Source organism: Pseudonaja textilis, chromosome 3 (genome assembly GCF_049901715.1).
Source record: "Pseudonaja textilis isolate UNSWEBS1 chromosome 3, rPseTex1.2, whole genome shotgun sequence".
NCBI lineage: Eukaryota > Metazoa > Chordata > Lepidosauria > Squamata > Elapidae > Pseudonaja > Pseudonaja textilis.
Genome location: NC_141992.1, coordinates 99,868,246 through 99,886,880, shown reverse-complemented (window position 1 = coordinate 99,886,880; position 18,635 = coordinate 99,868,246). Strand labels below are relative to the sequence as shown.

The 18,635-nt window shown below is 38.8% G+C and overlaps 1 protein-coding gene across 3 annotated transcripts in view; it reads right to left on the bottom strand.

The window, feature by feature from the left end:
- Positions 1 to 13,037, bottom strand: part of ASTN1 (astrotactin 1) — a 285,838-nt gene extending 272,801 nt beyond the window's left edge. For all 3 annotated transcript variants that reach the window (XR_015743019.1, XM_087930474.1, XM_087930475.1), the window contains exon 1: positions 12,465 to 13,037. Coding sequence is in view for 2 of the 3 variants with exons in the window: in XM_087930474.1 (XP_087786600.1) it covers positions 12,465 to 12,792 (328 nt within the window). In the remaining variant the exon portion in view is untranslated. The remainder of the gene's footprint in view (positions 1 to 12,464) is intronic.
- Between the last annotated feature and the right edge of the window lie 5,598 nt (positions 13,038 to 18,635).

The window sequence follows — 18,635 nt, the reverse complement described above, 5'->3', positions numbered from 1 at the left end:
CTACCTTAGCCCCAGTACTCTTTGATATCTTTCTTCATTATTTAGATGAGTGGATAGAAAGGGAACTCATCAAATTTGCATACAACACCAAGCTGGTGGGAATAGGCAACCCTCCACAAGATAGGCTCAAAATCCTTCTGGATTTTGACAGACTCGAACTCTGGGTTCTATCTAACAAAATGAAATTCAATGGTGAGAAAGGTAAGGTTCTATACTTAGGAAAGAAAAACCAAACACATGATAGGTGGTACCTTACTCAATAGTATTAAATGTGAGAGGGATCTTGGAAATCTGAGTGGACAATAACATAAAATATGAACCAGAGGTGGGATTCTACAGGTTCTCACCTATTCGCTAGAAAGGGTTGTTAACGTTCTAAGCAGTTTGGAGAATCGGTTGTTGGAAGAAATCTCCTTTTGTTTTTTTCCACCCTTCTTGCATTCCTGGTAGTATGCCTAGACTTACTGTCTCCAAAGGAGTTTTTTTTTCTTTTGCTGGTACTTTCTTAAAGGGGAAGGGTTGTTTTAAGTTTTTTACACTGCTGTTGGGAGGAAATACTCCCCTGTTGGAGTTAGCACTTTGAAGAAATAATTGAATAATGAAGCAGAGCTGCCAGAAAGCTTTTAATGACAAGAAAACAAGATAAGTGACATTGAGCAAGACTGCTTGGCTAGCTAGAAAGACTGGCATTCAAACATGAGTTTACATACCCTTTTTGAGTTTTGGTCTAAAACTGGTGACCATTCAAAGTTACAATGGCACTGGAAAAAGTGACATTTGACCATTTTTCACACTTACGACCATTGCAGCATCCCCACTGTCATGAGAGGTCAGGCGTGGAGAAGCGCCCCTTGATGTGAGTGATATCAAGCTGGCCACACTCACCCAGTCACATGATCAGCAAGCCATGCCCACCAACTAAGCCACGCCCACAAACCCAGTTGTTTAAAAAGTTGAACCCCACCCCTGATATGAACCAACAGCATGCTCCAGCTGCCAGAAAAGCTAATGCAGTCCTAGGCTGCATTAACATGAATCAATATCATGTGGAGTATTAATACCATTTTATAATGGCTTGGTAAGACTATACTTAGAATATTGCATCCAGTTTTGGTTGCCACCAGGGGTGGGATTCAAATTTTTTAACAACCGGTTCTGTGGGCGTGGCTTAATTGGTGGGCATGTTTTGGTGGTCATGTGACTTGCTGGATACGTGGCCAACTCAACATCCCTCACATCGAGACATGCATCTCCTCGCCTGGCCTCTCATGACTGTGGGGATGCTGCAACAGGTGTAAGTGTGAAAAACAATTATAAGTCAGTGCCATTTTTTCAGTGCCATTGTAACGTTGAATGGTCACTCCACACAAGCAAAGTACCAGTAAAGGAGGGGGGAAAAACTCCAAAGAAGTTCCTGAGACAGGAAGTCTAGTCCTGCCAAGAATGTAATAAGGGTTAACAGAGAGGCAGTTTCTGTAAGCAACACCAGAATGTTTCTTCCCTGCCTTCCTTACAGGATTAGGCCAGTAATTTCTTCTAACAGCTGGTTCTCCGAACTGCTTAGAATATTAACAACCGGTTCTAGTGAAGAGGTGCGAACCTGTAGAATCCCACCTCTGGTTGCCACAATATAAAAAAGATGTTAAGATTCTAGAAAAAGTGCAGAGAAGAGCAACAGAGATGATTAGAGAACTGGAGGCTAAAATATATGAAGAATGGTTGCAGGGATTGTGTATGGCTAGTCTAGATAAAAGAAGGACTAAAGGTGACATAATAGCAGTGTTCCAATATCTAAGGGGCTGCCATAAATAAGAGGGGATCTGAAGGCAGAACAAGAAACAATGAATAGAAACTTATTTCTAGATTGATTCTCAAGAAGAGAACCAGCCTGGAAATAAGGAGAAATTTCTTGACATTTAGAACAATTAATCAGTGGAAGTTGTGTGTGTACTATCACAGAAGGTTTTTAAGAAGACACAGGAAAACCATTTGTCTGAAATGTTATAGGGCAGTGGTGGCTAACCTTTTTGGGCTCCTGGGCCAAAACCTGCGAGCGCACAAGCATGCCCGTACTTGTGTGCCAGCACCCAGAATGCAATGCACACGCCCCCACCCCATGCCCCGTGCATGCACGTGCAATCCCCACCCCACCACCCCTTTACCTGCACTGTGCCTCACAGCTGATTTTTCAGCTGGTTTGAGGCCTTTTTCGGGCTCCCAGAGGCTTGGAAAAAGCCTCTGCAATGCTTCTCAGGCCGAATTATAGGCCCATTTCATCACTTCCGGTATTACGGGAAGTGACCAAACGGGCCTATAATTCAACCTGAGAAGCCTTGCAGAGGCTTTTTCCAAGCATCAGGGAGACCGAAAAAGGCCTCAAACCAACTGAAAAAAAAATCAGCTATAAGGTGCGGGCATGTGCAGTGAGGTAAGTTTGCCTGTGGCTCGCGTGCCAACACAAATGGTTCTGTGTGCCACTTGTGGCACGTGTGCCATAGGTTCGCCAACACGGTTATAGGGTCTCCTGCTTTAACAGGATTGGACTATAAGACCTCCAAGGTCCCTTTCAACTTCATTATTCTGCTATTCTGTTAAATTATTATAAAGTATCTTCATTTCATCTGATTTTATTACTCAAACTCATGAATATGATGGTTGTTCTATTCAGAACTCCACAGCAAAGATACTTGCATACGGCTAGTCCAAGAGTTAAGACTGTAATTGAGCCTGGCAATTATGGTCTTAAGTCACGACAGTAGTAAAACAGATTGTGACCGCACCCAATTTTTCAACATTTTTCATGGCGGTCATTAAGCAAACAATGCAGTTGTTAAGCAAACCCAAATATCTCTATGGACCAGTTTTTGCTAGAAACTAGAAGTAAACATTGGTTTCCAAAACTATTGTAAATCAGTCAGGTGACTGCAGAGTGCTGCAAACAGCTGCAAATGTGGACTAGTTACTGATCATTCAAAATGTGTTCATTTGACAAAGAGGGGAAGGTACATCAGAACTTTAAATGATCACTAAGCAACCAGTTCAATGGTGGGATTCAATTTTTTTTTTACTACTGGTTCTGTGGGTGTGGCTTGGTGGGCATGGCAGGGGAAGGATACTGTAAAATCTCCAGTCAGAGGTGGTATTTGCCTGTTTTCCAAACTACTCAAAATTTTGGCTACCGGTTCTCCAGAACTGGTCAGAACCTGCTGAATACCACCCTCTGAACCAGTTGTAAGTCAAAACTACTTGTATATGACATTAACATTAACAGCGATGGTCCAACTTTATTACAGAAAAATAGTGCAAAGTAAAAGTTATGTTTTCTGTGCTAGGCAGAAAAAATGACAGTGACTAGACCACATGATTTAATCCTAAATGTCATACAGCAGATAAAACAGCAGAAATTGCCTAGAGTGCCTGTGTACCAGGAATAAGAGAAGAAGGACTGAATCCTCAGGATTCAGGATACTTAGGATAGGAATAACTGCAAATAATGAAAACTGCACAAGTGTGTAATAGTGGACATAGAAAAGGACTAAGGTAAGTGGAAAGAAAAAAATTGGGGGAGGAAACTGGGGTGGGGGGGAAGGCAAGCAGGCACATGGAAGGAGGAATCACAAATAGCAACCAGATGGAGTATGTACACGGAAAGAAGAGGATGGAGATGCAGAGGTGGGAAGGATCCTCTAGATACTTTCAAAACAAGAGGCATTTACCTTTTTGATTCCTTGGTGACAGTAATTGGATTTGCCCAGGAAATACCCTAATATATGGAATGTTCATTTATTACTGCACTGAAGCATTGTTGCTTTTTGCAATTCTAGTTGTATTCTAAATGCAACATTTTTCTTTTATTTATATATTATCATATCTATGCAATAATAAATGTCCATGTTAAGTTAATACAATAAAACCATCCTGATAATGTCACAATTCACCCCAAAGTCCTCTGGAATAACTTATATTCTGAAAAGCTATCAACAATGGAATCCATCTTGCCTTTAAGGGACAACCACTCTTAGAGGATTAAGTCCAACATAGAGAAACACTGTATAAGTAATTCTCATTTAGCAACCACAGTTGGGATAGCAATTTGGTCACTGACCTAAGAAGTGAGTAAGTGAAATCATGATTTTGCTTGTGATCTTGCTTCAGTTTTCCTTTGCTTTGTGTACCTGTGAAGGTCATAAATTTGACAATGAAAGTTACTTTACCATCAGTGTTGTGACTGCAAACAATCCTAAAAAAGGCAGAAGCTAAACTAGAACTATCTGTATCTGGGCTTCACCCCCCACATGCACACATTTCAGAACAGTGATACTACTAAAAGTAGTAGTATCCTGGGAGAGATGTGTGACGGGTCTGAATCCATTTGGAGGAGTCCTGAAAATACAGTGGTGCCAAGTCAAATTAGATTAAAACAAGTACTTTGAATTCCATGTAGAAACCTACTGGCATCGAATGCAAAACCTGCAGAATTAGTGTCAGATGGGTGTACTGCCAACTGCCTGACAACACACAGGATGCTACTTTTGGGCATGATCTTCGAAGGCAGTGCAGACATTAAAGACACACACAGAGAAAGAGAGAGACAGAAAGAGAGTATATATATTAGAAATATATTTATGAGCTTCATTAATCACTCAAGGAGGAGGCTACTTGTTGAATCCCATTATGGAAAGAAGTCTATATAGGGATGCTATTGCCCCTTTCATTCACAAAAATATACAGAAGGGGAGTGTGATGATGAATGTTTGCCCTCTATTAATGTCCACATAATGTTTCAATGTTACAGATCGGCAACATACATGATCCGCAATAATAATAGCCTCACAAAAATATACATTTCACATTATTATAAAAAATCTGGGCAGTAATAGAAGAATACATGTAAATCTTAGGTTGATAGATGGCCATTATGCAAAGCTATTCTGCTGCTGATTTAATATCTATCTTCTTTACTCCTTCCAGAGAGGGAAGGCACAATTACACATAAAGTATATGCCTCAAGTAGGTTCCTCAACTCTTTAAGCAAATACATCTTGTTCTAGCATTATGCAGCTATGCTTCACAAAAATATACCATTACCACAAACAAACAAACAAACAAACAAACCATTCATAATACCAGATGTAGGTTTTCCAGAACCCCAATTTATTTATCTGAACGTTCAGGAGACAGGAAACATATAAACAGTTTGGAAAGCAAAGAAGAAACTGTTGCTTGTTTATTCCTCATATGTCTTTGCTTGACTGGGTGGCATAGGCCCCTGCTATGAGTTACCATGGCAACGGTGCCAGGCTTGCTGAACACAGGCTGTTTTAAGTGTACCAAAAGCCTGATTCTGCAACCTTCCTGTGGCTGCAACTGAGCCATGGACATAAGTTTCTCTGTGGCAGCCCAGAGACCTACTTACATGTAGAAATGAAAAAACGGGACCTAGCAAAGAACTGAGTTTGCTGGAGCTTTGCATCATACAGGCCACTGCTGGCACCATCTGCTCTGTGCATGTTTACCATGCACATTTCAGAGCTTTCATTCCCCTTGCCTACCAACCAGATAGGCCTGTTTCAAAGACTAATTCAAATGAATTAGTTAACAAATACATACTAAATACAGGGGGAGGGGTGTCAAATAAATACAGTCATTTAGACAACTGATTAACTTAACTCTGAAGGCATTGTCTTTCAGTTCATTTCAGATCATTTATTACCTTTAAGCAAATCCGCATATATGAACAGCAAGTAGAGAAATATAGTCTAGGGAATGCCTCAGTACAGATTGTCCCTTTGGGAAAATGTATTATAATGATTAAGTTAAGATTAATCTGGTGTGTAATGTATTGATTTAGTATGTATATTTTATTTTAAATGAATGCGACTTTCAGCTTTTTGAAACAGAAAAATATAAACTGTACAATATCTACCATAATTCTGAATTAAAAGAAGTGTAAGGATACATACATTTCTACATGCTCAAAAAGATATATAAAACTGATGAAAAGGACAACCCAGATAGAGAACCTCTTCTTCTTACAACTATTGCCTTACTAATGATTTATAGCTGTTTCTAGCATTATACAGTTATCACTGACAGAAGCCCAATTTAATTTCTATTACATCAGCACATATCTTGAATTGTCAACTACTGTAAATAACCAACTTCTCTGAGAGCCAACCTAACAAGGAAATGGCCTATATCTTTATATTTGAATGCAGCAGCAACCAAAATGAGTCACACTTGATTTAAGAAAGGAAAATAGCATTTAAGCATTTCTTCTTAAAATAATGATTAATTCATTAATTAATCATTTCTAATTAATAGAATTACTATTCTTGGAAAGAAGAAGCTGAACCACTTATAGGATTTGTGGTAGTAAGCATCACTTCCTAGGATTATTTCTTCCCAGTGGATGTTGTATTAATTTCAACACAATACAATTTATTATTGTATTAATTTTCCAATGTAGAGGTGACCTACCCATGATACCTTTTAAAAAGATAAACTATAAGAATGTTTAACAGCAAGTCAGGTATGTGCCTATCTGAAATAGAAATAATGGAGGATGCAGTGACAACTTGGTATTTTCTGTCCAATCCTTTATACTAATGTGCACTAGACTCCTGCATTTGGCACAAATCTTGACTTATCTTCCAGAAACCAAGAGGAGAAGGCAAAAATACTAATAATGTCAGTTATACTTTAGCTATAAGCACATTAAGAAGAGTTTCAAAAATCACAAGAAAATACAGGTCTATTATTTTAAAGGATGAGATAACCAAAATTAATGGCCAGAAGAACATTTTTATACCATCTTTTTCCAGCTATGTAAATTACTGCTCTGGGATTTTTGGTTTTTTTGCTAAATGTCTCTGCAGATCTCTGCACAGAGAATTATTCTGCTGGTTGAGAAGCAGCTGCAGATCGGATATCAAGTTAAAGATCCCTTGTTAATTCATTTACTATCCATAATCTCAGTGGTTATTTTTTCCATCTCATTTCAAAAACACTGCTTTATGGATTCACTAAACTAAGCTATACTGAGATGGTAAAGGGTGGTGGCTCATATGATTTAAAACTCCTTCCTCCAAAAAAACAATTGACATATTAAGGCTTTAAATAAAGGAGATGCCTGTCAAATAGATAGAACACTTTTCCATGGTTTGGTAATTTTCTATATTCAGAGAATTCTTTCATGTGAAAAATCACTCAGTCATAGAACCTGTAGTGCTAGAGACTATTTCAATAAGAACCTGGCATGGATAAATAGGTAACAGAAAAATATTAAATGAACATAGTAAGTATGCCATGTGAATTTAAAGTACTGGGAATATATCCGAATTGATAGCATTTTAGAAGAAGAACTGTAAAGCAGGGAGGGAGTGTACATGGTTGCACTCACTGAAGAAATAAAATTCTATCCTACAGATCTTTATATAATTTTCATGCAAAAGGCAAGACTCATGCAGACAGTGCTGAAATTTTGATGGACAGCTTAAGTCTTGAAGGCTGAAGATGAGCTGCATGTCAATTACTGAATTGCTAGTAATTGTTTGCAGAATGGGAGAATTAAATTATTGACCATCTGAGTGTGAAGAATGGATGGATACCATAAACAAATAATGTAACAACCAGTGGAATTTAATAAACTTTAAAACTCTACAAAATGCAATTATTTATTTAGGTATGCAATATACTTTGATGGTAAAATGCACACTTATACAGTTACTCTACTGGGCAGTACACAAACAACAATAAGTCAATCTAGCATGCTGCAGGGCTAGCTTTTAATATGGGAACTCTAAGCTCATATCCATTGTGACTTTGAGGAAAAAGGTCCTTCCCCTTACTTACAGACTCAAAGTTGATGTCAGCTTAAAATGCTGCTCTGTCCTCCTTGAAGGAAACAAGGGAAAAGTTAATAGAATAATATCTTATCACCAGGGAAATTTTATTCCGTTGTTGTTGTTGTTGTTGTTGTTGTTGTTGTTGTTATTATTATTATTATTATTATTATTATTATTATTATTATTATCTCGGCTGCTCCATTTTATTTTTAGCATGCACACATCTCAGCATCACATATAGTCTGATTTTTAGATATCCAATGGGTATGTACGTAACTGAATGGCAACTTTATCCTTTAAAATGAAAATAATCAGTTCTGTAAATTAATAGAGTGGGATAGTTTATTCAAATTTTTACTAGATTGCAAAGAACATACACATAAAATTATTGTTTGTTTGGATGTTGTTCTATTACTTATAGACCAGGGGTCCCCAATGCCCGGTCCCTGGACTAGCACCTGGCCATGGCATGCCAGCAACCATGCTGTGCAAACAAGTGAAGCTCCATCTGCGGGATGCAGGGAGCACACAAAACCATGTGCCCTCTGGTCCACGGAAAAACCTTTCTCCGTGAACCCGATCCCTGGTGCCCATAAGGATGGAGGCCTACTGATATAGACCATTCTCTCTAGCAGAGTGAGATTAAAAAAAAAACCCTGACTTTCTGCTACTTATCCCAATAATCTAAAGCAGAAGATTCTAAAACAGAACACTTCTTTTTCTTCAGTACAGTGGTAAAAAATAGCATTTGCAAAGAAGGTTGCAATTAGCTTCAGTTTCAGATTTGTCATGAAGATTGGTGCCTTGTCTCACCATTATGTGCCATGTGAAATAAAATTTGGAGTCTAGTTTCAAAAACATAACAAACACAACCTCAATAATACAATGTAAATTCTTTATGATACCCTATCAGTGAGTTACACAGAAAAATTATGGGAAAGAAATCTGGAACTATTTATTTTGTATGCACTGCAAAACACCATTGATGGTTTTCAATTCCCTATTTTCGAAGAAACATTCCTGTGTAAAAAGTATGTCATCTACCTGATGGGCTAGGTAACCAGATATTAAACAAAAGGAAGATTACCCAGGAGCATTTCTATGAAAATGTTTTGCAGCTGTATAAATTTTATGTATCAAGTTTCATTACACTGGCTCATTGTTGACAGGATGTAAGAAGACACTCAACATAGATTACTAAGGTAAAATACACATGATATACAGTATATTTGTTTTGTTCATCTTTCAATCTATTCTTTTGTATGAAAAGGCAGAAAGAATACTGTCAGAATACCTGAAATTTCCACACATACATCCCCTGGTTTTTCATTTACCATCTCTTCTAAATCCTAAAGTGTGGCAAAGGACATAATTTGGTTGATGCAATCATTCCTTTTCAGCCTTCACCACTTCTCCATATCTAGCACCATCATACACCCAAATAAATGAACCAAGAAAAGGGAGAAACATACCCACGGGTGCCACACAACTGCATAAAGTATTTTGGATACAGGAGGCTTTTTTCAATCCAGCAGCACTGAAAGCGGTTTCTCTCCCAAGGCTAATTTTAAATAAGCAGGATGGAAGGGACGCTGTTCCTTTGGGACTACAATATAGCAAAAGGACAACTATGTAATGTCCTCCCTGTCAATGAATACTTCACCTTTAACCATAACAACACAAGAGCAAACAATATATACAAATTCAAGGTTAATCGCACCAAACTTGATTGCAGGAAATACGACTTCAGCAACAGAGTGGTCAATGTCTGGAATACTCTACCTGACTCTGTGGTTTCTTCCCCAAACCCCAAAAATTTTAACCTTAGACTGTCTACTATTGACCCCACTCCCTTCCTAAGAGGTCTGTAGGGGGCGTACATAAGCACACCAATCGTGCCTACTGTCCCTGTCCTATTCTTTTATTTTTTTATTTTTCTTATATGTATCCATATATCCATAACTGTTTTTACTTACACCTATTATCTTGTAAGCAATTGACAAAAATAAATAAAAAATAAACTATGTCAAGTCTTCCCTTCTTTTACATTTCCTGTGTAATACTACCTTCCACTTTTTTTGCTGACCTGTGGATAAAGAGAATAATTTTACTTTTGACAAGTAAAAAATGGATAGAGCCCATAGAATTGGGGTGGAAATGTACGCCACTGAACAGGAAGGGTAAAATCTTTCAGACCCCTAGATTTTCCTGAATAAAATTCCCAGCAGTGCGATCAACATAGCCCATATTCAAATTTGGATGAAGACATTGGAGGAAATAGTGGATGTGGAGCCTTTCTTTTCTATTAAATCTCAAGAACCCATCTCTAAATTTATAGGAAAGCCAAAACCGCAAAGGACAAAACAAAAAACCAAAAAACACCCAACCCTAAACTCTGAAGCTTAATAAATTTGTTCATATCTGATCAATTTGCTCACCAGGATGCATTGCCACTGCAAGAAATAAATTATTTCCCAAAAAGATGCCATCTAGAATCAGGACACATGCTTGTTGTTACAACACAAAGAAAATAAAACTTAAGGGAACCTACCTGGCTCTTTTTCTGAGATGGAACCTTGACTCTGGAACTCTTACCAAAAGATATTTACTTGGTACCAACTCTGTTTCACTGACATAAATTGAAGCCTTTTTATTTTATAAATCTATGTTTAACTTGACTGTTAACATTTCATCATCACATTTTAATTATCTGGTTTTAAGATTCTATACTGAGAGTGAGCCACTCTTCGAGTGAATGAGTGCGAATACTAAATGCTTCATTAAATCAATACATAATATGATAATAATAATTGAGTATCAAAGGTTAGCTCAGGATCATTCCCCAGCTTTAGCTCTATGCCAGCTGCTTCTGAAGAAAATGAGTCACAACTAACCCTCTAGGTTAGTATATGCTGCCTCTATGCTTGGCTACTATAAACATGATTTTAATAACAATATGTGTTTTTGCTGGCTTCACTTTTGCCAAAAAAACCAACAACCAAGAATAGTTTCAATAGTGGAGCCATTCATACTCATTTATCCTACCTCTTTCACTGAGGTTTATCCTCAAAGCTATTTAGTTAGGAACACTGATGGGATGCTTTGATTTGTAACTCTCTATTGAAACCTAGATTGGATTTAATTACCCAAATGGGCCCAATTCGACATGGGTCTTATTACTCACCACTACTTGACCCATTGAGTTCACGGTCCTTAATCAGAATTTCCTAGCAACTCAACAAATGTCAAGTGATGGGCTTATCTCAGCCCCAATTCTCGTTTTAAACAACCTTATGCCAATTCCTGAAATATAAGCAATTCTTCATGTTTAATCTAGCATAAAGCCATGATTTGTAAACATGTTTCTTTAATCCTGACCCTATAACTTTGGGAATAAATTTAATCTAACTATACCAGCTTTGATCAATCATTGGTAATAATTTCTGAAGGGAAGTGCCTGTATTTTAAAACAAAATGCATGAAAACATATGTTATTGGATTGTCATTATCCAACAGCATCCCCTCCCAAGAAGATGTCAAGATAATGTCCCACTAATGAACAAAAACTTAAACTGATATAGCAAAAGTTTAATAACAGCACATGGAAATATATTGAAATTTTGATTATTCCTGTTCATTTCACATCCTACAGTATTCAGGCTGCTTGGATAAGCTTAGTCCTATCTGCCAGCTTAGTGAGAAAATGGATATAGTGGCTGTATTCATACCAGGTGGTTATCCATAGATAACCCATTTCTGGGTTTTACATGAAACACTGATCCAGAAAGAAATCACAGTTTACATAACATAGAACAAGGCCAAGGGGACTTGAGTAGTTTATGTTTGAGTGGGGCATACAAAAGCAACCTCAGGTGACTCCTTGTCCTCCTCTTCAGAGCCCCTTCTGATGAACAAGCAGCAAGAGTGCCATCTCTGCTCCAGGCTTTCACCGGCACAGCTCCACCTGCTGTGCGCACGGAGGCAAGGAGCCTGCTCTGGGCAATATCCCTCGCAGCTTCCTATCACTCGGTTCAACAAGCGAGTAATAAAGGTGATCGCCAGGAGCAGGAGCAGCATCTCTCCGCTTGCTCATCGCTTCTTTCTCTAGGCAACAGCGCAGGAAGGCTGGGCCTAGAGTGGCCTCTCCTAAATGCTACCCACTCCAGGAAAACCGAGGCAGTGGCAGCGGGTGTTCGGAGTCCAGACCTCCCGCTTGAGTATTCAAAGCTACCCACCTGCGTGCACTGCGCCCACCTACTGGCTCCCTCTTTCACTCCCGCCGCCGCCCGACTAGAGAAAGGGCACAGAGTGTGCAGTTTGCCGGGGTAAGCTATGGAGCCAGTTTCTAGCAACTGCAGCCAGCGCTGCTTCTCTTTCTCTCCCCGGTTCCTTGGGTTGGGGAGGGCGGGCCACGGACGGCCTCTCAGCCAGGAGACGGCGTGCCCTCATTGGCAGAAAAGGCCTTTGGGGCCAAAGAATTAACCTGGTTGCCAACTTAAAGAGTGACCATAGCTTGGGATCTCAAGAGCGTCGGAATTCAGCGAAGAAACGGGACTGGGCCTGTGATTAAGAGAAGGGGCAACTAGGCCGGAGGGAGGGGTAAGCGGGGGGACTCACCCAGCACGAAGTAGGGCAGCTCGGTGTTCTCCAAGTCATCGACCACCACCATCTCGCCGGGAAAATCATTGCGGACCGAGAAGAGCAGCTTGGGCTCAGAGGCCGAGGGGCTGTGCATGATGCTTAGGTCGTTCTCCCTCAAGAAGGGCAACGCTGACACGGTGATGCTCTTCAGTTTGCACTCCATCTCCTTGGAAGGGTCCCCGCCTGCTGCAGCCGGCCCGGCAGCCGCGGGCCCGGCGGCGGCGGCGGCGGCTGCATTGGCGGCGGCGGCGGCCGTGAGGCTGCAACAGCAAGAAAGCCAGATGCAAACGCCAGCTAAAGCCATCTTGCGCCTGATCCGTCTCGCCTTGCAGGCACCGAGGAGCCGGCCGAGGGGGCGGGGAAGAAGATCCCTGGTCCAGAAAGGGGCTTGCAGTTGCAATGCAATCAGGAAAGGGGCGGATTGTGGGAGGCTCTTTGTCTCCAAGGCGCTGCAACTGAGCGAAGGCAGGCGGAGGAGAAGATCAGACGAGCGGGTTTGTCTCCGAGTTGGCTGCCTTCGTCCTCCTTTGCATCTTCTCCCCAGCTCACTCACGCACACAGGCGGCTAGTCACCACCTGGATTATACAACGCTGGGTGGGGAGGGGGGCCGCAGCTATATTTTGCCATGCAAAATTGTTTTCAAGCCTTTCCCAGGGCCCTGGCAATTGAGAGATGCACTTGCTACACACAATGCCAGACACAACTTCCATTTAGTTCAACCCCTCTTTCTCATTGGCAAACCAGATATTTCTGAGAATTACACAAGTCAAATGTAAACCAAACCACATGCCAACACTTGATAGAATACCCTGCCCCTCAGTTTAGCTATTGTGGGTGGGTAACTGTTTCTAGGCCTACATATCCCTCTTAATATGATCACAAATCCCAAAGTAAAGGAACCAAAACAATTTCCATTCTGGCGCCAAGAAAATTAAAAAGATTGTCCATGAAACCACCAGGAAGGGAGCTGAAGTTGAAGGAAACTTTTATCATTGTTTTCTTTAACTGAACGAAGCTATTTGTTTTTATTTATCTTTTGTAAGTCAACAGAATGGCAACATGTGGCTTTCCTTAAATGTTCCTTCCAAAACTGAGCAGGGTGGGGCAAATGGGAAATCAACCAAGAAATCTCAGGATGATAGGCTGAACTAGGTTTTTAATCACCTTGGGATTAAAGACAGTTAAAGTGACAGTGACAATCACTCGTGCATTGCTACCAGGAAAATGGCACATTATTGTGCTCATATGGCTCCCATATGCTTCACTGATCGTAAGGAATAGTGCTGCATTTCCTTTTATGTGGAATAAAAAGACATAACATTTAAAGGCTTGTGCAAAATTGGATTTTGTGAATCAAATGACTTGTTGCCATGGGTCCTTCTATATGGGCCTACTATCTGCACATGATCTGCTTGCAATCATTCTGGTGAGCAGTGGAGTGAGTGTTAGCTGGCTTTGTTTTTTTATGTTTCCTTGCCCATAACCCACTTACCAACCTTATTGTGAGTTTCCAGCAACTTCCCCAATTATAAACTGCTTGAATATAAACAGTGCTCACTTGTATTGCATTTACCAATGAGGCTGTTATATTCTGTGTACATTGGAGTATTTGAATTGATGGAAACCAGAGAAACCTACATAGATATTCCCATTGACTTTTACCTCATGACTGCATGAATAAACCATTGCTTTAAGCTGAAGCTCCTAACTTGCTAAACAACATACTTCTTCTATCCTAGACAATGTACATTTTGAGACAATGTTTTAAGAACTTTAAAACCCGTGAAGTAGATTAATATGTTCTCTATGAAAAAATATTGACTTGTAGGCAATTGCTTCCAAGTTCTACTTTTCCCTAATTTGCCAAAATTTTAAGCAAAATTACTTGGTTTTTCCATTGTCACCCATCCATGGCATAAAACATACTTTCTCAGTACAAATTCTAACATCTATACTAGAAAGCTACTTTACAAAGTTCTTATTGCATAAAGAAATTAGTGACATTTGGATCCAGATCTCTAGTGTAAAAATCAGCACTGTATTCATGGGCAAAAAAATACAAAATGTGAAAGAGAATTAGAAAAAACAAAGATTGCATAGTTCTGCAAATGAATAATTCTATTTGGCTCATTGCTACGACCACTTATAAAACCAAGAAATCAATATCAGCTCATTAAAGACAGTGGACAATCAAGACTGACCCATGATTTTCTCAAGAAACTGGCAAATATAGACTGATATAAAATGAATATTTTTAGGGAAGGGATATTTAATATATACAATTAATGAAAATTATTCTCTGGATATAGCATATTACGGTTTTCAGCCTAAGCTGAAAATCACATCTGGGACATTTTTCTGACATTCCAAATTTCTTGCAATAATTGTGCTGCTTTCAAACATTCTGAGCTTTTTTTAATTGTTCATCTGAGAATTTAAAAAACATGATTGGTTTGAATGTTCTTAAAATTTCATGAAATATTTATTTATTTTTGTTGATTTCAACAGATTCATACTAAGAATTCCAATGACAAATCACTGAATCAAATCTAGCTGACTTCCAACAGTTTTTAACACTGGTTCAAGCATCTGCTTCTCTCTTGTTTCTCAGTGTTGGAGTATTTAATTTGAATATGATTCTGTCCATTTTATGAAAGAAAATTTAAACTAATAAATTTTATATATAGATATAGATATATATTCTGAGGTTCTCGCGGGTATTTGTATGTGGATCTTTGTTTATTCGGGTTTTCTCCCACATAAGATTGGAAGTATCTAGGCAACGTTTCGATGAGGTCTCATCATCTTCAGGCTTGTGTCCTCGGCTCTGTGCTTCTCAGAGTGAGAATATATATATATATATATATATATATATTTGTTTTCTTAAGTTTTCGCGGGTACTTACATGTATGGTATTCAGCTTTTTTGGGGTATTTTCCCACATCATTGTAGTTGTGTTTTTAAAGTTGTAGCAACGTTTCGGCAGAATCTCATCTGCCATCATCAGGCTTCTGTACTGATGAACACAATACAGATGAACACAATACATATTTACATATTTACAGACATCACATCAAGACTGCCTTCAAAACAGACAGAAAAATACCAGCCATCCTTAGAAACCCCAAAGATAAAATTGACCTGGAAAACCAAGGCATATATGAAGTCCCCTGTGCATCATGCCCGGCCACATACATCATACAGACCAATAGAAGAATAAGTGGATGAACACAAAAATGCATTCAAAAAGCTGGAACACACTTCCTCACTAGTCCAACACATGGAAGCCACAGGTCATAGCATCAACTTTAATGGCCCCCAAACCCTAGCTACCATAGAAAACCCCAGCCACAGAATCATCAGAGAAGCCATAGAGATTGAAAAAAGACCAGGAAGCATGAATAGAACAGATGATTCCACCAGATTGTCAATCATTTGGAAGCCTGCACTCACAAACAAAAAAATCTCAACACCACAAGCCAGGCAAACACCTGGGCACAGACAGATCCCCCCTGATACCTCCAGCTCAAACACACCGCAACCAGGCACCCAGATGAAACCTAGCTTCCTAACTAATGATAGCCGTCCATTTACCCGGAGCCAAGCTGCACTAAAGGCCTCCAATAAAGTAACACAATGTTGCCAGCCAATCAAGATACAAAAAGAGCCAAAAAACAGACAGAAGATATTAGAAACACCAATCAAGCAGAACACAGCAAACTCCAAGACCAACAAACACAGACTCCCAACCAATCAGGGTGAAGAAAAAACCATTCTGGCACAGCAATAGGCTGCCCCAAATTTAAATCTGAAACCACTATAAAAGTCTGACTCACAGATGAACACTGTACAGAAGCCTGATGATGACAGATGAGATTCTGCCGAAACGTTGCTACAACTTTAAAAACACAACTACAATGATGTGGGGAAAATACCCGAACAAAGCTGAATGCCATACATGTAAGTACCCGCGAAAACTTAAGAATATATACATACATACATACATACATACATTCACTGTATTGCTAGGAAAATGATCATTCTTGGTATAAAGTGTTATAAAGAAAATATTCAAACATTTCCAAACATGGCAGTTACAATGAACTGTGTCAACAAAATGGGCCATCTTGGCAAATGTTCAGATTATGAGAAAATAAGTACTTAAATATCATCAATTTTATTCACCAGTTTCAGTCTTATTAAAATCACATTATTTGTACGAGCATGGTGTGCCCAGAAATGTGTATGTCCAGCAATTGCTTTGATAGTAGCCATATATCCCTGTTTTTATTAAGGCTTTGAAATGTAATTTGCAATCATCTTTTGCTCATTTTTCATGCCTTCCTAATATAATTAAAATTGACCAATAACATATGGATTCAATTATTTATAATAACAGTAGTACTTTTATTGCAGTCACTAACCAGCATTTTATACAATGTTGTGAAAGGATTGAGCTCAAATTAAGATACATAAACATTTATTAAATAATTGATGGAAATAAAATGGATCAAACAGTAAACAGTAAATTGGTGTCTGAAAGTAGATCAACAGTATATATAGTAAATTGGTGTCTGAAAGTAGAATACTAACATATTTTAAATTATTTGAATGATAAAATAACTTTGTAAGTAAAATACTGAAATACTAAAAATGCCAAATTATGAAACTTATAAATGAAGATGTAGATTCAGTCCATAAAACTGGATAAGAAGCAGAAGGGCACTTTGTATATCCATATAGTCCTGAAAGGAAAAAAATGGTTTCCTTTATAAAGCACTGGCAGCTGATATAATTTTGTGACTTCACTAGAGATGTTAAGATCTCAGTCAGACAGTTAAAAAAAAAACCCACTTGAAATTATTCTCAGAACAGGTTGGACTTCTGTGACAAGCAAAGCTAGGGTAAAAATTATGGTAGAAAGGACATCGAAGAAATATGTAATCTGCAGTCTCAGTTTTGTTCATGTCATAAGCTGGTTCACTCTGCAAAAAGGGTATTGATATAACTTCCCTCCTGTATCATAAGGAGCAAGGCCATAAAATGGGCTAAAGAAAGAACTTTACAATGCTTTTAGCAAGTAGTACTGAATGGGTAATTTGTTGGCAAAAAAAGGGTTTCTATTTATATCCTGTCGGTAGTAATTGCCTGGAACACCCTGTTGTACCTGGTGAAACACCCACTGCCAGATGGCAGCTCTAGTTTTTGATACATCCCAGGGCTAGAAGACTTGGCACAAGAGGCATGGATCAGTCTGAATTTTAGTTTTCCAGAAAGTAGCAAAAGCTCTAGAAGGATCATGGTGGCCAAGGAATCAATAGAAAAAATAAAGCTTGAGCCAGAAGTAGAGCCAGCATATGCAGATCTGAAATCTCAGGGGGTTCACCCTACTTTCTAGACAGGTTGCTGCATTTAAAATGCAAAAAGCTTCATAGAATAGCACTTTTAGAAATCTGGAATGGATAATTGTACGTTACTATGTGTATATGTCTGTAAGCCATATAATATGGGAAATGAATTTGGCTTGGAATACTACCCCAAGATATCTGAAGGATAAAATGTGGTCTATATATTTATTTTTGTCTACAGTGATGTTTGGAGAATCTTAGTCCTTTGGGGGGAACCCACACACCTACCCCATAATTTTGTTCTAGAATATTTTGTTAAAAGCCTTTTCTTTCTACAGTATTTCTGCAGAGCCTATATTAGCTGCTGTATAGAACATGAGTGAATATAATGCTTCCAGTTTTTAAAGAAGTTATTCCATTATGTATAGCTTACTTTTTCTAAGTAAAGCATCTCAGATGGGTATAAATTTGCTGCCAAATATGAAATAAATTTTCTGTCACTGAATTTTATGTATACTTGGATGTAGGTCAAAATTGTTTTAATTACATTTTTCCCCATTCCGAAGAGCCCCCCCGCCAGTAGGCAAAAGCCAAGTTAATTCTGCAGATTAGCATGCAGGAAATAATATATCATGTAAACATCATCTTGAAGCAATTTTCTCTTACATCCATTTCCCTTTCATAGATATTCCTATATATGCATTAAATATTGGCTAGATTGCTATACCACATGAAGATAAGGCATTTTTGAAACATGGGGCATTTGCACAAACTGGTATGACATAACTTATGATTTGA